A 23,223-nucleotide genomic window follows, 5' to 3' on the forward strand; every position below is an offset into this window, starting at 1 on the left:
TAAACTCAGTTCCTCAGAATAGGGGAAATATTAGATAAAAACTTCACAGTTTTCTGAAAAATACTGGCAGATTGATAGCTCTGCGGGCCCCCGGGAGGCGCGGGGCCCTGTGTGATCGCACAGCTCGTACATGCCTGGCGCCGCCACTGAACTTTATTCATTTTTACAATAGACAGGTGTGTTAGAAAAATCTATTCACAAAGGCAGAGTCCGAACTAATTAAAAATTATTAATTCCAATTATAACGTTATCTATGAATAATTCTGATAGGCAGCGTAATTGACGGTGACTACTGCTTACGATTTTCGTAATTTTTTGACTTTTCAACGTAAAAATAGCCTTCTGGTATATAAATTTGTTGTAAAATTCGTGTCTTTTCGTCAATCGTTGATAACTAATAACTTTTTGTAGATTGACTTTTAAATTTGAAATTATCACTGCAAATAGAACACGATGTTCACAAACTCTGATTAAAATTCGTTCTGAGCTAGGATCGGCAATCAGCTAATAAGTGATCAACTTGATCCATACAGCTAATATTAAAGATAGAGAGAGTGAATGAAGGTAGATCTGTAGTATTGGGAGAGACAGAAAGAGCTATTAGAATTAAAATTTGTTATCCTCTGTTTTTCTGTCATTCCCATCACTTGAAACTTCGACGTTTTATGGCGATCCAATCTGAATTGAGTAGAGAGAGCGAGAGAGTGTGTGTTATAACCTTAGACAAGGAAATTAGTCTATCCTTGTCTAAGGATATTCTCTCTCTCTATCATGAGTTCATATCCATTTGAACAAGCTCCCATGCCTCACTCTCTATTTCTACCTTTAATATAACTCTATGACTTGATCCCGAATCATAGGTTTCAAATAGCCCTAATAACAAATCAACTGATCGCATTGACCGACAGGTAAACTAAGGTAACGAGGGTTCACTATATGACTATTACACGTTCACTTCGTTCAGTTTCGTGAAGGTAAAACAGATTACTTTCCGAACATTTCGATCATGATCGGACGTTGGGTTCGATCATACTTTCTGAAAAATCCAATAGTAATATTTAGTATATATCGGGACGTGTTCAATGAGTTAAATGATTTATTTATTATACGCATGTATAATATCGTCAAAGTTCAAGGATGAGTATTTAGATTATATAAAAACTTTTAAGTGTTTTACCAAAACAGTATAGTATATGTTACGTGCAGTCAAAAGTAAGATATCCTGAATTACCACGACAAAACTGAAAATACTGTATAAGTAGAAATATGCCGTCCTCTAACAAAAAAATCAACCCGGATCTTGTGAAAGAAAGAAAAAAGTGTTCATTCAATACCTTAGAATTAACTCATTTATTAGATGGCGGTGTACAAAAAACAATTGAAAGAAAAAGCAGAGGTAATATGAATATACGTTTTTTTATTAAATTGAATAGCGAAAAAGTGCAATTGACTATTTGATAATTCTGTAGTATTATATTTATACAAAACAATATTTAGAGAAATTTATTTTCCCAATGTTTACAGAAAATTTTTTCTTGGATGATGAAGAGTTACAATCAAAAATACCTTTGGAATATTTAAGCCATAAAGAAAAATATGAAGAAGCTGTACGAAAGGCCTGCTTACTTTTTAAAAAAGTTAACCAACTTCAAAGTGAAGGAAAAGGTGGAATGGATAATTTTAGGTACCTATTTTGATTATTCAAATACCACAGAATATTTCTGGCAATAGACCTTCATTTTTTGTGCTCATTGTTGCCTTGTTTTCTGTTCTCATAAATAAGATATGGTTTGAGTAGCTTGGATATCATTTTTATAATTAACTTGTGTAAAAGTGTTGAACTCCAAAAAAAAATTGAAAATATTCCTTGTGAGAGACAAAATAATCTTGTTATCCTTGATAACAAGGTTGTAACTCGCTCACACCAAACAGTTCTACCAAAAACAATATTATCTTCCATAAATATTTTCCATATCATAATAAATGTATTGCTTCATACTATGTAATTTGTTGTGGAAAAAATGATCCACATTATGTAATCAGAAGAGTCAGATATTGTAAAACCAAATAATTATTATTATCAGAAATATTTGTCTGATAAAAAATTGCAGAATGTGAAAAATATCAATATTGTTGAATTTATTCTTTGAGAAAGCAATCATTCACACTTGTTCCTTATTATCTAATCTATGTAGACTTTGTACAATTATTTAATCACTTTTTAAAAAAAGTACTTAATTGAGTTTGATCAAATAAATAAAACTGATTAAAATATTCAAACTCATAGTTGTTCATATAAATATGTATATAATTCAAAATATTTTTGCTGAACAATTCAAAACTTATTCAGATAATCTAACATTTCAATTCAATCCAATAATAATGATTAATTTTTACGCCAGAAAATTGGTGCTATATAAAAATAAGGTAATTAATGAATTTGTATGCTAAATAGCTTGAAATGTGCTTTAGATTCTATTTTAATTTGTTCCCATATAAATATAGTAACACCACCAAATTAACTGATGGCTAGCCATCTATACAGTACTTTATGGTATAGTTTCCTTTCCACTTTTTATGTTCAAATTTTCTTAATGCATCAAAACTCCAGTAGATAAATTATCACAGATTGGAGTCATCCATTTTAGTGATTGAAATAATGTATTACTGACTGTTCAAATTCATATATTTTTCCAGTGAAAATCTAATTACAAAAACATTTGATCATATATCCCCAATTTAAAATTTTAACAAAGTAAATGTTAAATAAATTTTAATGTTTGCATATGTATTTCAGCTTTCACTTTAAAAGTAGCTTCTTGATTTTATAATGCTGAATTAATATTAAATGGCACACTTAAAACCAGTTATTTCAGACAATTTTAAAAATGTCTGGGTTAATGACTGGATAAAGGAGGTTTTGTTACTAGGCATTTTTCAAAATTGTTTCACTTTTGTATAAAACTTGAAATTTTCATTTCCGTAATAAATAAAATATAATAATAAAAATATGTTGAAATAAATAAAAAAAGAATTGATTCAATTTGCATAATACAGTTCTCATTTATGCTCCAAAAAAGTTTTTTTTATATTCATGGTAATAATATATAGAATTTCATTAAATAACAAAAACATGTCATGGTTATTAATACATAACTACAATGTACAAGTGATTAAAATGAACTTTGGTTACATTATCCAATTAGTAACCTTTGAAACACTCATATTTTTTTACGTCTTACAATATAATTAATACATAACACACAGAGTGGAAGTTAAATGAAATTATTATTTAAATTTAAATAACAATCCATGATAACTGCAACACAATCTAGGATGTGTATATTTTTCAAAAATATATTCAAGTAATCATTTTCTGTTTTTTTTCCATCAAAATATTGGTGACAATAATTATAAGTTGAAACTATTAGTAACTAGGCTAATTGGGTCATTATATTTTAATTCTTATATCACTTTATGTAAAATAGTGTATGTACAATTTTCTACTCTTTATAGTATAATAAGTAATGTAGCAATATATTTTTTAATTGAAAATTTCATGCTCCTAATTTATCACACTGCCTATATACTGTATAATGTTTATTAAATAAGTATTATTTTGTTTATTAAAACTGAAGTTTTTAGACAATGTATGTATATGTGTCTATGCAAAAGCTACATTAAAAAGACAACCTAAAAGGAGACAACAGAAGTTATGAAGTCTTAGCTTTATATTGACTGGTCTATGTTAATGCGTTATTTTTTTTTGATAAAGAAAAAATATCAAACCAAAAAGGAATCTTAAACAATGAAAAAAGGTTACAACTAATAGTAAAGAAAATACAAGCTTAAATTTGTTAAAATAATGATTTATTTGAAATTAACCTATGAATATTTTATGTCTCTTCCCTGACCCTTAGATTCCAAACCACTTTTTCATGAATTGAATAAATTTATTCACTCAAACTTTTTATGCTATCCCATTTTTTAGTGAGTGCCGTTTTGAGGTCTAATTTTCTGGCTGGTACAGGTTTTTTGCTTCCATTGAAATGCCCGCCCACACCATCCAGGAACCTCCTCCAGAATCCACGTTTTCTTTTATGCAAAAATGCGCGAATATTTCACCAGGTCTTCTGTAGACTTGTCCACTTCTATCACTACCATGCAGGCACACTCGTTAGTCCAATTAACATGTTCTCTGGCTAGGGTTAATTTCGGTCCAGTAGCTGGCCTTTTTGACTGAAGTTTAGCAGTCTTAAGTATTCTGTCTGACTGTCCAGCCACTCCTCGCGTTTCTTTGAGTTCTTGTTGGACTTGAACACGAGTAAGGGTCTCTTTCTTTGATGGAAATCTCTTGATAACAATGGTGTGTGGGACACACGAGGTCCATCTATATGTGCCTTCACTTGTCTCATGCCAGGTGTCTCTATCCATCTCTGCCGAGTCCGCTTTGAGAGTAGACCGTTTAGAGACAATAACCAGGTACTCAAACGTGCTGGACCTTGCAGCCATTACTCACCAGATTTTGCACTCCGGGACTAGCCTAGAGCACACCTTTTCAGTCGTTATGGCTTGTATGGTTGCTCTACTGTCTGAGCAGATTTTTATTACTGTTTTCCTGTGGCGTCGATTGAGTATCGCGCGCCCGTATTCTATCACAGCGAATACCCCAGCTTGGAAGACGATAGCATTTACCCAAAGCGAAAGAGATTCGCTTATTTTGGGGTGTCCACAGCAGAAGCCTGCACCGGCCAAGCCATTCCTCCTGGAGCCGTCTGTTTACTAGGTGGCTCTATTATTCAATATAGCGGGCTTGAAGTCACCATTCCACTGCTCAGTAATGTGTGCCTCCAAACCCTTATTATCAATGGTCGCAGACGTCATTTGGTCACTGCCCATTAAAATGATTGGGCATTAACCTGTGGCTTACGTCCAAAAAAATTACCATATTTTATATAATTTGGAGCTAATGCTATTAGTTTTAAGATTTTACTGAGAAAAATAGAATTTCGTGCTCAGCTTTTTTGCCAATAACTTGCAATTGCAGAGGTGTCGCTTGAATCGATTTTTTTGCTCACTAGTGTACTTAACATTCTTGTATCTTTTTGTCTTTTTCTTTTAAGTTGAGTGAATTTATCTTTCACAATAAACTCTCTCAACAAGCATTCAGATGAAATTTTTACACATATTTATATCATTAAGGAAAATATAATTTGTATTTTTATCTATATTTTCTTAGGGAAATTTTAGGAGGACAACTGGGCTCTGCAATTTTGAAAGATGGAAATCCCCTGACTCTACATTATGTAATGTTTATACCAACATTAATGGGACAAGCTTCTCTTGAACAACAAACAAAATGGATACAAAAAGCATGGACATGTGATATAATTGGTACATATGCACAAGTAAGTTTATAACATGATAATGCTGAATTAATAATTAGATCACAATCACTATAACATTTTTATCTTAAAGTAGAAAACTCGGTATTTAGGGCCAGTTTTGTAATTAAAAGAAAACATAAAAAACAAGTTTATTTTTTAGACAGAGCTAGGACATGGTACATTTATTAGAGGACTTGAAACTACTGCTACTTATGATCCAAAAACCGAAGAATTTGTTTTGAATTCTCCGTCAATTACAGCATACAAATGGTGGCCCGGAGGACGTAAGTTTATATTACAAATATCATTAATTTTACTTCTTAATTTATCTAGTTACATCCCTAAAATATTTCTGTATAATCGTAATTCATATCCCTCTACCACAACATTCTTAACATTAATCAATTTCATGTAAATTTAACAGCATAGATATCAAATATTTCTTGCATAGAATATATAAGTACCAAAAAGATTATTTTTTTTAAATGAGATCATTCCCCAAGTTTATGTTCACTATAAAGCCTCAGACTCTATTGTAGATTTGATATAAAATAATTTATCAAGTTTTCCTAAACACTTTCTTAATATGACTGTAAAGCTGAATATTTAGTTATGTATTTAGGAAACATTATAGAATATGACACCAAAAATAACAAAAAAATCTACTGATTCCATAACAATGAGGAAGATATTTTTAATGATTAATTCCTACAACTTTTTGTTATTGAGATTTAGATTTCCTCTCAGATCAATTAAAAGTATGATTTAATTATCCATTTTCTAAAAAAATGAGTTATAAGCCCATATCATTGTATTTTCAAACCATTCAATGGATAATATTTGGTTGTAATGAATCAAATTTGTGGTGAATGAACCCTTTTCACTTACAAAAATTTAGATTTCTTTAACTTTCATCTCTCTTTAAAAAATTATAAAAGGAACTAATTTTAAATCAGAAGAGACCTAAAATCGAAAACATTTCAACGCATAAAAATTTAAATTATACATCATAATTTATCCAAGAATTTTGCTAACATCAATGAGAAACATATAATATTAATTCAATTTTTAGTGGGACACTCTGCAAATTATGCTATTGTTGTTGCTCAACTGCATACTTTGGGAAAGAACCACGGAATTCACCCATTTATAGTTCAATTAAGAGATGAGGAAACCCACATGCCCCTACCTGGAATTAAAATCGGGGAAATAGGATGTAAGCTAGGAATGAATAGTACTAACAACGGATATTTAGGTTTTGAAAATGTTAGAATACCTAGAACTAATATGTTAATGAAGAATACCAGAGTATTACCTGTAAGTTATATTATGAAATCGATTATTTATATAATTATTAAGAAAAAAATTGTATGTGTTAGTCATAAATTTGATTTCTTTATTGCAAATTGCCAAATATTCAATATCTGACATAATAGAGGAAATATATTTGTACCATTAGTTTTTGTTTTTAAATTTTAGACTATCTTATCTTTTACAAGGTTTATACCAGATGTCACAATTGTCAATAAAATAAACTGATTGGTGAATTTCTCATATTTGTAAATATTGAATAATGAATAAAAAAAAAGGTATTTTTACTGCTACTTTATGTTGGATTTATTATTCTAATCATGTCTTGTGTAAGAGAAACCTATAAAAGTGAAAAAATAACCTCCAGCATTGTTGATGTAGAAAACAGCTCTGATAGGGGGCATAATAAATCTTAGGTTCAAATGCAATATTACTCTTATTCTATATGTCTTAAAGAACCTTGTATTTGATCCACACATTAACAAATTTGTATTTTTATTTCAGGATGGTACTTATGTTGAGTCGCCTAGCAGTAAACTAACATATGGCACTATGATATTTGTTAGAGTAGTTTTAGTACAAGACTGTGCTACATATTTGAAAAAAGTTTGTACAATTGCAACCAGATACAGTGCTGTTCGCCACCAGTCGCAAATAAAACCCTCGTAAATAAAAAATCAGATGTATCTATTATGTTACATACTAAAATATTTTTCATTGTTTTCAGAGAACCGGAAGTCCAAATTTTAGATTTTCTCACACAGCAATACAAAATATTTCCTTATATTGCATCTTGTTTTGCATTCCAATATGCTGCTGCATTGATTTGGGATACATACAACTCTGTTAGTAGTGAATTAGAAACTGGTCAGTTTGACAATTTACCTGAAGTAAGTAAACTTGATTCTTCTTTTTCACAATTTTAATTTCCAAAGAAAAGATCTTTTTACTATATTATTTTACTATTTTCAGCTACATGCAACAGCCTGTGTTCTAAAAGCAGTATGCACAGAAGAATGTAGTCGAGGTGTAGAAACCTTAAGGTTGGCTTGTGGAGGTCATGGATATATGGCAGCTTCAAACCTACCAGCTACTTATGGATTAGTTACTGCCATGTGTACATATGAAGGTGAAAACACTGTACTTCTCTTACAAACGGCAAGGTTTCTAATAAAAGTTTTACAAAACGAACAGAATAAACCAATGTTACCTACAATGAAATATTTACAAGATGCATTGCGAGTTCAAGCGCCTTTCCAGAAATCTGTTAATTGGATACTGACAGCTTTACAAAAAACAGCAGCAGGGTAATAATTAACCATTGATCAATAATATTTTCAATCATTTTTTATCAAAAACAAATATATTGGACATAAAAAATGCAATTTATATTATGCTGTAATTTTCCATTCTAAAGACCGATTGACATGGATTGAGCCAGATACAATATAATATATGTCTTGGTCACAACCATACACAAATGAAGCTCAGCTGGTCAATTCCTGTAAGTTTTCACTTTTTCCGGTTTGGTGTGATTTTTATTGCTTACAAGTTGCAATTTTAGGGAGAAATCTAATTTTCTTTTGGCTTGATATATTGATTAGAACACTTTTGTGAAAACTAACCTCAAATTTAATGGTAAATCTAACCTTGATTAGTGATAATTTTTGCTAATATTTTTTTTAATTTTGTTTTTTTATTATGGCCAAGGATAAAAAAGTAACGTATTAGTAGTAGAAAAAAAGGGTTTCTTTTTGGTTGCAGCCGTGATGCAAATGGCTATTGTCAAAAAATGCAAGATTCATCATATTCGATATTTTGACCTTGTAAGTTTCTTGCATTTTTTGTATTGCCATGTCAAGCGGCCTTAAGGTACTGACACCATTTCTTATATAAATATGTCAATGAAAATAATTTTCTGACTTCTGTGGAAAAATACACAGCAACATATTACTAGGTATTTACCCCATATCAATGAGTTTTTAGGTATTAGATTATATACCTAGGTAGTCATTATCATTTTCCTAATTTAATTTTATAAATTGAAGTCGTATTGAATTGAACTCTATAAACTAAATAATACATTTTCATTTTTAGTAAACTTGACCTGGCGAACAAACATATCAATGAGAGAGTGAAAAAAGGTATGGCATATGAGGATGCTTGGAATATGACTTCGATTGAGTTGGTACAAGCTGCTGATATGCACGGTCGAGTATTCTTAGTAAACACTTTCATCATTTCTGTTCAAAAGTTTAAATCTCAAGTCTCTCAAGAATTATGGATAGTTCTAGATCAGCTTCTCCAATTATATGCAGTAAATACTATTTTGAAACTCACTGGAGACATGTTCAAGGTAAATTCAACAAAATTTCAATCACTACTCAAATGCTCTCCGTTTTTATTACTAGTATAATGGGCAATTGCCCATGAGGACACTAGTTTTGAGAATACAAAAAAGAGGGAGATAATTAAATACCGATGATGCAAAATATTTCAGTATTTTGGACAATAAGGGTTGAAATTCCACCTGATCTAGAACTGACAAAAAGAAGTGATGTGAAAGCGGAAACCTATTTTGAAATTTGGTGGCAATGGTGAGGATGTATATTCGGTGGCAGCGTTATGAACTACTCTTATCTACCTATAATGCAATGCACATCAAAAATTTACTAAAAAGAGACTAAATTACTATTTTTAATCTCAGATAAAGAATGGACTAATAAATCGTGACAATGATTAAACTATTTTTTGGGCGCAATAAATTCATTTATGTTCTGAATGTTATTTTTTGTTGTAGTTTACTGAACTTCAAGGAAAAGATGTAGAAGTACTTCAAAGTTGGCTAGAAGAACTTTTAATATTGATAAGGCCAAATGCTGTAGGGCTTGTGGACAGTTTCGATTTCAGAGATGAAGTTCTTTCTTCAGCTTTAGGAGCTTATGATGGTAACGTTTATGAAAGATTATTTGAAGAAACTCGGAAGAGTCCACTAAATGCTGAGCCAGTAAATAAGTCATTTAAAGAGTTCTTGAAACCGTTCATGAAAGCTCAGCTATAATTTATGAAAAAATATAGGATGTCCCAGACTAAACAATCATAGTCATTATTTTGATACTCAGTTTCTTTTCATCATAATAGTAATATATACTAATCATAAAATGACTATAATAACAGATATAAATTAATATTATAAACCAATACAAAGTAGTAAGAGACCTTAAAAGTGGTAAAAACTGATAATCTACTAAAAGGCCAAAATTAGAGGGACCAATTTTTTTATTTTGGCTTTATTGTTACACTATCAAAAATATTATTCGTGACTGCAACATATCGAGTTATTGAAAGGCGACTGTATCTTTACAATTCCGTTTAAGTTACACTTACAAATGCTTACTAAACAATGAAGCGGATTTTGTGGTTATAAGCTTCATACTTTTTACGTAAACTCTGCTAACAAGTGTATCTTGAACAGCCATACCCAATAAAATTTGTATGGCTTGCATGTACCATCCAAACCGGAAACGTTCTGTTGGACATCGATAGCTGTATCCTATGGTTCTTATAGTTTCGGCGCTCAATAAAAAATAACAAAATTTTATTATATTATGTTGTTTTTTCTGGGTTTATAGTGATCAAGTAATTTAAATTAATGAAATACCTAATAATATTAATACCACTAACAGTAGGCACGAGTTAATTTTCTTACCTACCTGTTAAGTTATAATGACGCAAGGATCTGTTGCATTGGCTTCAAGGTACCCACTATTAAGAGCAATAATCCACCATAATGTTCCAAATAATAGAAAACTGCCCCTGTTTACCAAAAATTAAATCATGATTATCCAGCACCATCTGATTCCGAGCAGCGTGTTGCCTAAATCTCTCATACACATTTTTGTGACAAAGTTGTTCAGTTTGCCAAATTTACTTATTATTCTTGATAGGCCAATGTTTGTTCTCAATTTGTTACATATCACTCAATGATAGCAAAATTTCCACTTCACTTTTATAGGTTTATGAAAGTTTTATTGAAAGAACCAAAAATATTTATATCTAATACCTCCTTATTTACTTTATTAGCCAGAGCTCTACTTTCTAAAATATTATCACATTATTTAAAATGATGTAACTCGCTATCATCGTCTGCATCAGAGAATGTTGGAAGTGTATAGTTAAATTTTAGTTATATCCTTTGTAGTGGTTGTATGTATTTGACAGTTTAAATTCCACTAGATTTTATTTTGAACAGAATAATACGATAGAAATTCTATTGTCAAATACGTGAAAAGAGCTAATATCTCTGAATGACCAAGCATCGACTTTGCATCGCATATTAAAACTTTTTACAATGTGTCGACTCTTGCTTATTGGTAATTTTGATTTGATGATGCTGTATACTCAATACCTTCTTTACATATGCATGATAATGATAGTTCAAGACTTAGTAACTGATTTTTATATATGTATATATATTTCTATATTGGGTTTTTCAACACTTTAAAATTATGTTAAAAATGATATCTAATTTGATATTAAAATGAATTTAAATAACTTTTAAATAGTGTTATCGATAGGTTAGATCTGGGCGAAACATTGGATTATCAATTTTAAATCAACTGTCTAAAACTTTTTAAGTTAGTGTATAACGTATACAAATGAGTGATGTCCTCTTGTTTAATTAAAAACATAGTAGGGAATTTTAATGACTTACATAATAAATGAGTACATTATTCGCACAAATCTAGCATTTTTATATATTTTTGAAGATTTTATACGATATGTTATTATTTATTATAATTATAATTATTCAAAGCTGTTTTATTTCGAGACCAATGGTTTCGAATTCATCCCATTTAAATTGTAATGGTCCATTTACATTACATCTTCAGAGTGTTCGGCCAAGACAGTGTATTCGGTCCAGTAAGCCACTATGTAATCGATCGAGTCAGTGAATTAAACAAGTTATATTTTCTTTCTTATCATTATCAGTCAACCAGTTAATTATTTCCTATTTTTTCCAATTAGTTTTGAAAAATTCGAAGTGGACAAGTGAAACTACAATTAAGTTTATCGAAGGGTACAAATCTCAATAGGGTTTGTGAGATTTTCAATATAGACACTTTTGCTGGAATTGCAGGTCGCAAAACAGTACCTGTTTTGGAATTGTAACAGCTTACATAAATGATCAAACTGTTGCATTTCCATTCTCATAAATGATCTATATTCTTTGATCTTGAGTTTCGAATTTGTTCAACGCTGTTGCAGTTCCTCCTTTCGTGTATCTTCAATAGCCACGGTCTTGTCCACATTGGTTTTTTTCATAAATATGTTGAATTTTTTCCATTAACACAAATATAAGCAAATTACAGTAGCATTTAAAAACTTTCTCTCCGTTTTTCTCTTATTCGCGGGGACTTGTTAACATTGCAGAACACACCTGTGTCACCCTGAATACTCTGTAGGTGTAATTGGGCCTTAATTCAGTATCTAAATTGGAAAATACCTAATTTAAGGTAAGTACACTTCTTGATATAGTTTTGCACAAATTATTCTGCTTTTGTTATCGGAGGGATCATGTTAAATGTGTGAAAAAAGTGGTTAGAAAATAAATCAAAAATTAAATTATGGAATACATGTTTAATAGAGTAAAAAAATATCACTAAACAATACACTTTTATATAAAAAGCTTTAATTCACGATCACATTAACAAAAAGTATAAGAAATTTTTAAGCTGCTTGAAAGGAATATATTACAATGGAATCAGTAAGTAAAAAATAGAATTTGAAAAAAACAAGTAAAATGCATATAAATAACTGTATTTTCACTAACATTTTGTATCATTAAATTTGAAAATTGAGACATCCATATTTTAATTATAAAAATTTATCAAGGCTCATTTAGAATGTGTCTGCTATTAAAATATCTCAAATTTAAATAGATAGGTTGCAATAAAAATAGTATGGATATTATATATCATTTCTCGGTAGCCACATTATAAACAAGCGGTTTACTACATGTATAGGATTTGTAAAAATTGTTTACAATAAAAAATTATACCTAACACAATCTAATAATTAAGCTCGTGCCTTTTGAGAAAAAAATCATAATATGTCACAATATTTACAACACAAACACACAAGTTTTTCTGAGATTTATAATATACATTTATACTTTCAAGGCTCTCTTCAGACATTGCCTTTTAGTCCAGATTATAAAAATGTAATTGCAAAAAATATTTATTTTGTATTTGACCATCTGTTATTTAAATTTCATTCCAATTGTGCTAAGCTAGGTCATTTAACTTGCAAAATAGTAAGAAAAAAATGGAATACATATGAGTAAAAGAAAATTGGATCGTGTAATGGGTAATCCGAAAAGGTAAATATAGCTTTAGTTGAGTGTTGCAAAGTGAAAATGGACGGAAATATGGATCCAGGTAAGAGCCGCAATTTTTAGTGAAATATTTCAATAATAAGAATTAAAAGTATTGTATAACTATGAGATAATAATATTGATAATCACTATATTCTATTCGGTGTCTTTAAATCTGATCGTTTTTTTAATAAATCAATTTTTTTATAATCACTAATGTGACAAATGGTTTTCTCCTGAAAAGTACTAGCCTACTAATAATATATTATCGATGAATGTACGCCTAATTATAAACACTTTTATAAATCCGTTAATAATCTATATGCACAATTTATATTATATTTACAAAAAAATATTAAGATACATTGCATTAATTTATATTGAACAAAATTTAAATAGTAACGTACAAATCACTGGACTTGAAGACTATTCCACATTAAATAAAGTTCCGGCATAGATCACTATTTCCCATATAAACTACTGACTGTATATTGTTAACTCTTATAAACCACTTTCAAAATATGTCACAAAACTCGAACTTAGTTTTCTTTTTCCTTCAATGGAGGTGCTGAATGTTGAAGTTATCAATGACTTAAGTAGTGTTTGTGGAAGACCTAACCTTTTCCCCGCTCCCATAATCCAAAATATTCATGGCGTCTTACGTCAGAATATCGAAGTCAAGTTATAGAATGTCCACACTGATTTAATATAACTACACAATAACTGTTATGTTCCATACATGACTGCTGGGCAAATCACTGGATACATCGTGATATGAAACTAGGAAATTCAGTGGTTTGATAACTTTCTTTGACTAATAGTGCAAGAGGAATCGGCACATTAGTACCAAAAACTATTTCACCTCAATTTTTTTATATGATCCTCTTCAAATTGCTCTAGTGATAAATTGGGCAACTCCGTGCCGAAATTATTTAAACAATTTCAAGGAATGTTATTTTTCAACTGGCCAATTTTTTTATATTCTTTATTGAAATACAAATAAAAAAGGTTCTATGACTTTTCACAATAAAGTTAATATTTTTAGAGATATGAATTTTGAAAGGTTCGAAAATCTCCAATTTGGGCGTGCTGGTCAAAATAAAAATTCGTTTTTACCAACCATATATTTGATGGTTTTAAAAAAATAATTCCAATATACATTCCATTATCCATAAATTTCACATTCCTGGACACACTCCATTATAGAGAAGAAAAAGACATGATATTTTTGTCCAATAGGGGAATCGCTAAACTAGATTAATTTGGTCAGCTTGTGTGGGAGTGCAAAGCCTTTACTAGTTAATTGTTTTTTTTTGAATTTCAAACTTCGTATAAAACTCTTTATAATAAAGAAAAGTTACTGAGAAGGAAAAAAACTATCATGAAAGGAGATAAAGGGTGTCTAAAAATCCCGGTATTCTTGAATGTAATACCATTTTGGAAAAATTGAAAAATAAAATGGTTGACTTCTTGAGAAAAGGTAAACCTTAGCAAAAAAATAACATTGTGATACAATGGCTCCAATCCCGTTAATAGTGAAAAAAAAATAATTTAAAGGAACTCATGCCTTAGATTTCCGACACATTTCACGACTTCTATAAGAACTTATAGAAGTCGTGAACCAATTACCTTACCAGATATCAATCAAGTAGCGAGAAAGAAAACTAATGAAAATATGTCTAGTCTAGTTTTGGTTCATTCCTAGGGCTGCCTTTTATTTCTCCCGTTTTTATGTAGTATTGTGTGAAACGCGCGTTTTTTTTTTAATTTCGAAATTATACTTCACTGTACAGATCTTTTAGAATACTTCATTAAAAAATAGGTGGAAAAGTTTAAAATGCATACTTCCTATTATATTCAAATGCAAGCATAATAAAAACAAAGAAATTTCAAGTGCAAATTTCTAAAAATTCACTATTCTGACTTATAGTCTAGGAGAAATCGGCGCGTGAGTACCGAAAACTATTCCACCTAAATTTTTTTATGCGATCCTCTTCAAATTGCCCTACTGATAATATAAGTGCGCGTGGAATATTGTTTAAATCGAAATTATTTTTCAGCCGGACAAATTTTTTTATATTTGTTATTAAAATACAAATAAAAAAGGTCCTATGACTTTTCACGTTAAAGTTAATATTTTTGTATTTCAATAAAAAAATTTGTCCGGTTGAAAAATAACAATTCCTTGCATTGTTCAAACAATTTCGGTTTAAGCAATATGCCACAGGATTGCATTTATATCATCAGTAGGGCAATTTGAAGAGGATAGCACAAAAGAATTAAGGTGGGATAGTTTTTGGTAGTCGTGCGCCGATTCCTCCTGGACCATTAGCGAAAGGAAGTTATCAGTTTGCTAAATTTCCTAGTTTCCATGTCACGATGTGTCCAAATTTTCATTAAATCTATGGTATATGAAACAATTCCTCATATATTTGACCTTCATTTGTCTAGCCAAATAATATTGCACATTATTTATAAATTTCAACCCACTTTAGTTTTTTGGCTCAAGCATTGACAACCACAACTGACATTTTTGAAAAATAACAGAACTAAGTTCTGGAAATGAAACTAGATTTGATTGATTGAACTCTAACATTACATATAATACAGAACATTTACAAATAACAAATGAACTAACTAGTCAGATAACATAATAAGAAATTGGGTTAAACAGATTAATTAAAAATTATCAAATATTAGACTATATTTAAAGCTAAACTTTGCCATTTTCTTACTTGGAATACTAATGAAGTCTACTCATTATTTGTAAGTATTCATTTTCATTATATTAAAACGTTCAAACTAGAACTGTTCAATAAAAAATAATTTTCTCAAGTTGATATCACTAAAATTGAAAAGAGAGCAATTTTGAGATTACTAGGGCTTGATATTATTAGAATGCCCCATCAACATTCATGAGAAATACCTTTATATAATATTGTCGTGCAAAAGTCATTCCGTTAAAATTAGTTGGGGGACATTTTATATTACTAATAATGAAAATATGTATATAGAATATGTAATACAACTACAATTAATTAATTAACTGGAGATAAAGTAAACTGTAATTTTAAGATATGTAGAAGTCGGGTATGGGTAAATAATAGGATTCGAGAGAAATTTATAAATGACAGTGCTTTCAAAATGATATACAACATTACAGTATTTTAAAAAGCATCAAATAAAAATGTGTGCTTTAATAATCTGCCTTTTTTTAGATTTTTCTATACCTAAATTTTTAGTGCTCAGGAGTTTTTTGGAAAAATATCCTTTATTTGATAATGATTTTTACAACTTCAAATTCATAGTTACTTTTTTGGATGGTCTATATTATTAAAAAAAATATCAACAAGTTACAGTCAGTCCATTACATGTTGAAGAAAATTTCTATAAATTTCTACTTAACTAGGCTAACCGGACCGAACAGAAGTGCACAAAAGGATTTTGCGCCATTGCGAGTATACACTGTCCTTGTCACGTCCCATCAGCGTAGCGAGGCACTCGAATAAAGGAAACTAGCAGCCGCTGGAGGGTAAGTACGCATCCAATCACAGTCACCTGATCATGCGCCATATCACAGTATAACACGCTCAAAAACACAAACATGCTTTTCTCTATTATCTGGTTTTATTTTATTATATAATAACAACGTATAACAAGTATACTACAGCTAGTAACTAAATTAAATAGATAAATCAGACAATATCAAATCAGTTATAATTTTAATCTGCTGTTAACAATTCACACAGAAGAAAAGCCACTGAAACACAAGATATACCGAGGCAAACTAATCAGAATACGTAAAAATATTGAAGAGACCACAGCGAAGTTTGTGTCCCTGATTCGTCACAAAATAAGAGTCTAATTACAAAAATGTAAGATGTATGTATCTTTTCACTAAGTACAATTAAGTAATTAAAAAGACTAAAGAAAAAAGGCTCTTGCTGCTATTACTCTGCAATAATGGGTGGTAATCTTAAAAATCATGCTAAAATTAGAACTTTTCGACCATTTTCTTGGTGTTTCAAAAAATAACTGATTTGCTGTCAGCTTTATTGGCAGATACAAAATTCAGTGTGTAATCCAAAAGTTAAGAATCTTTTCTAATATACCAGTTATTATGTTTTGGGATACTTAGTTTTTGTATCAAAAAAATTCAATTCCTTTAGTGACGTTTTTCTTTCAGTTTGAAATCAATGTTTTTTACATTGTATTTCATAGTAACATTTTCAATTTGAAACAATCATGTTTCCTAAAGATGAGATTCCAAAACTCATGGAGTACACATATTAACATTTCTCACTCACAATTACATTAAAGTCTTTTAATACATAAATTCGTGAATTTATATTTTTTGTTTATTTGCAGTGGATAACTTATTCTTTCATAGTTATTTTTTTCCAATTTCTATCATGAAAACATTAATATTGTAATTAAAAAAAACTCTAATGTGAGATTGCCTTTTTATGGATGGAGTTTAAAACAACACTTAATAAAATTTCTTTTTTGACATCAACAATGAGTTTTCTATAACTATCCCTTCAGGGTTAATAATTATTATAGCTCTTTATGAAGGTTCAAAATTTGAATAGATCACATTGAAAGATTAACATATCTCAAAGACAAAAACACCTATTGAAAGAAACTAAATTCTTTCCCTAGATTTACTTCTACCTAATTGCTCTGTTATATATAATTTATGAGTATAAATACAGTCAACTGAACAGCCCAGAATATTTTTATCCATTTGTGGAAACTGTTTAAAATGTTTGAGGAAAAATTGTATATTAGTGGGGATTAAAACATCTGGTAGCTCTCTCCACAATCACATGGATAAAAGTTTCAACAAATCTTCATTCTTATATCTTAGTAAAAAGCGTTCTAAGTTTAGACAGTTCTTAATGATATCTTCCACCTATCTCAAAGACAAAGTCTCATATTTAAAGAAACTATATTATTTCCCAAGATTTACTTGTACTTAATTGCTCTTTTATATATAATTTATGAGTATAAATGGAGTCTACTGAACAACCCAGAATATTTGTATCTATTTGTGGAAATTGTTTAGAATGTTCACGGAAAAATTGTTTTTCAGTGTGGGGTAAAACACTTAGTAGCTCTCTCCACAATCATATGGATAAACGCTCCAACAAATCTTCATTCTCATATCTTAGTAAAAAGCGTTTTAAGTTTAGACAGTTCTCATTGATACCTCTACCTATCTCAAAGACAAAGTTTCTTATTAAAAGAAACTATATTTTTTCATTAGATTTATTTCTACTTAATTGCTCTTTTATATATAATTTATGAGTATATAAGGAGTCAACTGAACAGCTCAGAATATTTGTATCCATTTGTGGAAACTGTTTAAAATGTTTGCGAAAAATTGTATTTCGGTGGGGGATAAAGCACTTGGTAGCTCTCTCCACAATCATATGGATAAACGGTCCAACAAATCTTCAGTCTTATATCACAGTAAAAGCCCTCTAAGTTTAGATAGTTCTCATTAATACCTCTACATATCTCAAAGACAAAGTTTCCTATTCAAAGAAACTATATTTTTTCCCTAGATTTATTTCTACTTAATTGATCTTTTATATATAATTTATGAGTATAAAAGTAGTCAACTGAACAGCCCAGAATATTTGTATTCATTTGTGGAAAGTGTTTAAAATGTTTAAGGAAAAATTGTATTTCAGAGGGGGGTAAAGCACTTGATAGCTCTCCATAATTATATGGATAAACGTTTCAACACATCCTCAATATTATATATAATATGATTTTCTATTAAAATGATTATGATTTAACATGAAAGTTTTTTCTCCTTTTTCCTGAAAATGTACACCAGACTAAGAGATTTTTTGAGTTTATTAATAATTTGATATTTGCATAGGATCCATATAGAGACATAGAATAATTGTATTTTGTTGTGGAAACTGTGTTTTCTCTCTCTCTTTTCTCTCTTATACTCTCTGTGGAATGCTTAAATTGGCAATAATGGTAGTGTTTCACTCTAGCACGCTTATTATTATATATACACCCCACAAAATTATCGCATCACTGGTATTTTAGGATATTTTTAATACTTAATTTTAGTTTTTTGGGACAATCTGTATATGTATCAACTTAATACATTTTTCTGGTTTCTTATCATGGGCAAAAAATATCACAATTTCTTACAAATTTTTTTTGAAAGTATTTCTGTCTTGGAAAATGCATTGAAATCGAGAACTTTCTAAGCAAATTGTGTTAATGTATAGTGAAAATTTAAATTGTTAATAATGGATGTATTCCAACATGACGGCTGCCCGGCTCATTGGAGCTTGAATGTGAGGGAATTATTGAACAACGCCTTCCCCAACTCGTGGATTGGTAGGGGTGGTCCAATTCCTTGGCCCCCGCGATCGGGTCAAAGATTTAGTATACACCACAGTTGTCACAAGTCGTGAATAATTAATTCATCGGATTGACGCTGCATTTGAAACAATGAAACAAGAGATGTTGTTGCGGACTACTACAGTGGAATTACGAAAACGATGCAGAGATAACCAATGAGGGGCGCCAATTTGAACAAAATTTAAATGAAATGATGATTTTAAAATAAATAATTTAAGATTTGATACGTTTGTTTCATTATTTTAATCCTTGTATTGATTTTAGGAGAAATCTGTAACTTTACATGAAATCGAATTTCGTCGAAAAGGTCCAACTACGTAAAAAACTAACTCTGGTTAGAAAAAAGATATCGAAACAAATTATATACCGTTAGAAAGCCTACACTCTAGCGATGTTTTTAAAAAAAAAGAGAAGCTTCCTATCACCTTTCATTTTTTTTAAACGCAACGTAAGTTTAAATTTTTTTTTAACTTTTGTTTGGAGTTCGGCGGCCCACAAGTTAGTTTCTAGCAATAATTCGCGACCAATATTAATTTTTATTGGCCATTCCATTCACCAAGTTTAGAGGTACGAAAGAGACAAAATTTCTAGAAAACTAAAAAAAATCTATAAAAAGTTTTTTTAAGACCTGGAACTCTTCCTATGTTCAACGATCTGCCGAACACTCTGTATAAATATAAAAGTCATGTATGGTGGTTCTAACTAATTTGATCTCATGTCAGAAAAAAATGTGTTTTCAGGTACCAGTATCGATGTTTCACACAAGCAGAAAATTCTTATATTTAGCTAATACATCAGTTGCATCAAGGTAACGATATTAATATGAAATAATACTACATTCATTCACTTTTAAATTTCGAATTGAGAAATAGTAAGATTTTTTGATATGTTTCTTTAAATGAATACATTGCAATCTAAATCAAAAACTGAACTACTGTTATATCTCTTGTCATATATAATAAAATTGAACATTTATCTATATGATTTTGAAGACCAACAAGTTTTTTACCCCCACCAAAATACAACTTCTCCGCAAACATTTTAATCAGTTTCCACAAATGGATACAAATATTCTGTGCTGTTCAGTTGACTCTATTTATACTCATAAATTATATATAACAGAGCAATTAAGTAGAAGTAAATCTTGGGAAATCATATAGTTTCTTTAAATATGAGACTATGTTTTTTAGATAGGTGAAGATATCATTGAGAACTGTCTAAACTTAAAACGCTTTTTACTAAGATATGAGAATGAAGATTTGTTGGAGCGTTTATCCATATGATTGTGGAGAGAGCTACCAAGTGCTTTATCCCCCACCGAAATACAATTTTTCGCAAACATTTTAAACAGTTTCCACAAATGGATACAAATATTCTGAGCTGTTCAGTTGACTCCTTATATACTCATAAATTATATATAAAAGAGCAATTAAGTAGAAATAAATCTAATGAAAAAATATAGTTTCTTTGAATAAGAAATTTTGTCTTTGAGATAGGTAGAGGTATCAATGAGAACTGTCTAAACTTAAAACGCTTTTTACTAAGATATGAGAATGAAGATTTGTTGGAGCGTTTATCCATATGATTGTGGAGAGAGCTACTAAGTGTTTTACCCCACACTGAAAAACAATTTTTCCGTGAACATTCTAAACAGTTTCCACAAATAGATACAAATATTCTGGGTTGTTCAGTAGACTCCATTTATACTCATAAATTATATATAAAAGAGCAATTAAGTACAAGTAAATCTTGGGAAATAATATAGTTTCTTTAAATATGAGACTTTGTCTTTGAGATAGGTGGAAGATATCATTAAGAACTGTCTAAACTTAGAACGCTTTTTACTAAGATATAAGAATGAAGATTTGTTGAAACTTTTATCCATGTGATTGTGGAGAGAGCTACCAGATGTTTTAATCCCCACTAATATACAATTTTTCCTCAAACATTTTAAACAGTTTCCACAAATGGATAAAAATATTCTGGGCTGTTCAGTTGACTGTATTTATACTCATAAATTATATATAACAGAGCAATTAGGTAGAAGTAAATCTAGGGAAAGAATTTAGTTTCTTTCAATAGGTGTTTTTGTCTTTGAGATATGTTAATCTTTCAATATGATCTATTCAAATTTTGAACCTTCATAAAGAGCTATAATAATTATTAACCCTGAAGGGATAGTTATAGAAAACTCATTGTTGATGTCAAAAAAGAAATTTTATTAAGTGTTGTTTTAAACTCCATCCATAAAAAGGCAATCTCACATTAGAGTTTTTTTTAATTACAATATTAATGTTTTCATGATAGAAATTGAAAAAAAAATAAATATAATAAAAACATTATTTATTGAGCTAAGAGAAAAAATTAAGAAAATTTATTCAAGGTAGGGTTACATATGGGCCTTTAACATATGAGATATAACAGCAGTTTGGGTTTTGAAAGTTTCTTTTTCCACTGAAATGTTTATAGGGATTTTTTTAATTAAATCAGAAAACTCATGTTACAAACAGAAATATTCATAGACTCGCATATCTACAAAACTAACCTAGCAAGTGTGTAAGTTAAAGATGGAATTATACAGGAATGCTTATCTTATTTAATAGATCAGGTAGAAAGTATTCAAACAGAAGACAATGTTGAAATCACACCCATCACAGACTTACGAAACAGTCGACAACAAAGAAAAGTCTCATATTTTGCGATAACGAATTTATAGTGATCAATTAATGGTAATATTCTTTCATCAATTTGATTGTTGAGATCTATCTGGTGTTTTATCTCATTAAAATTAAATTTTTCAATGAACAGAAAAACCTCACTTTAGAGTTTCCATATTATTGTTACCTTCATCCAACTTCATCAATTAGCAACATAAAAAGGTTCTTAAAAATGTGAAATAATATTGTACCTGATACTAACACATTTATAGGTTCTTATATAGGGTTAAAGGTTATATATTTTCCAATTATTTAATTAGAAATTATTTTCAAAGATCTAAATATGTTAACTTTTATAATTCACTGCGGGTTCTAACAATGTTGTTAGTGAGTGAGAATTGCAATTATAATTATGATCTAGTAAAAAACTAAACAATATAACGCTTACAACATAACATATGAAATGGAACGAACGGCTGTGAAATGTGACAGATAAAATATTATATTTAAATATATCAAACCTAATACATTGATTTAAGTAAGAACTGTAGTTGTATCCATTCATAAGTTTTTGTCTTTACATATTTAGGTACAAAAAGTAACTTCTCTTTAACACATAGGAACTTTTAAGCATTCAAAATCCTCTAAATATTGTAAAAAATAACTCGAAGCATCGTAAAAACGTTAAAAAAATAATTATTTATAAGACAGCAGCACAAACCTTTTGGAATTGACTTTTGGTTTTAGACCAAACAAATATACTAGAGAAAATAACTTTCACTTTAGTTTAAAAAGCTACACAATGAAATAATAAATTCAATTTCATATACGTATTTGTTCAATCGAATTTAATCTTGTGTTTTTGTTTGGTCAATTATTTTGGTTAGCGAAAAGCATGCATGTGAACTTATGCTTGGAATCAGGGCGCCAAGGTTCTAGGCAGCAGAGGATCAGGTGACCGTTGAGGTCAGCAAGTTGAATTTTCATCCCCTCCTAATGTATAAGCAACGTTTTCCAGTTTTTGTGCCAGATGTTGACGCCGGCAATTAAGATCTGTGCTAAATGCTTCTAGAATCTGAAATTATAAAAAATCGTG

The 23,223-nt window shown here is 29.8% G+C and overlaps 2 protein-coding genes and 1 pseudogene across 2 annotated transcripts in view; 1 reads left to right on the forward strand and 2 right to left on the reverse strand.

Annotated features, from left to right (window-relative positions):
• Positions 1–931: 931 nt before the first annotated feature.
• On the forward strand, positions 932–11,513 carry LOC130899798 (probable peroxisomal acyl-coenzyme A oxidase 1). The gene is made up of 10 exons (XM_057809985.1): positions 932–1,396; positions 1,525–1,684; positions 5,240–5,408; positions 5,548–5,671; positions 6,460–6,704; positions 7,203–7,363; positions 7,426–7,588; positions 7,671–8,005; positions 8,796–9,054; positions 9,499–11,513. Exons 1-10 carry the CDS (start codon positions 1,267–1,269, stop codon positions 9,757–9,759), a joined length of 2,007 nt encoding a protein of 668 aa, XP_057665968.1. The 5' UTR covers positions 932–1,266; the 3' UTR covers positions 9,760–11,513.
• Positions 10,082–10,594, reverse strand: LOC130894758 (ATP-sensitive inward rectifier potassium channel 12-like; annotated as a pseudogene).
• Positions 11,514–12,318: 805 nt separating the features above from the next.
• The window catches only part of LOC130903736 (plexin-B), a 157,183-nt gene continuing 146,278 nt past the window's right edge, over positions 12,319–23,223 (reverse strand). The window contains exon 14 of the mRNA XM_057815989.1: positions 12,319–23,202. Within this exon, the coding sequence (XP_057671972.1) occupies positions 23,095–23,202 (108 nt within the window). The 3' untranslated portion in view covers positions 12,319–23,094. The remainder of the gene's footprint in view (positions 23,203–23,223) is intronic.

Source organism: Diorhabda carinulata, chromosome 1 (genome assembly GCF_026250575.1).
Source record: "Diorhabda carinulata isolate Delta chromosome 1, icDioCari1.1, whole genome shotgun sequence".
Lineage (NCBI taxonomy): Eukaryota > Metazoa > Arthropoda > Insecta > Coleoptera > Chrysomelidae > Diorhabda > Diorhabda carinulata.

Excerpts from the sequence above, each read along its gene's own strand:
- LOC130899798 (XM_057809985.1), top strand. The coding sequence starts at position 1,267 with ATGCCGTCCTCTAACAAAAAAATCAACCCGGATCTTGTGAAAGAAAGA. Across the intron at positions 1,685-5,239 it reads GGTGGAATGGATAATTTTAG|GGAAATTTTAGGAGGACAAC; the intron begins GTACCTATTTTG and ends ATATTTTCTTAG. Across the intron at positions 5,672-6,459 it reads CAAATGGTGGCCCGGAGGAC|TGGGACACTCTGCAAATTAT; the intron begins GTAAGTTTATAT and ends TTCAATTTTTAG.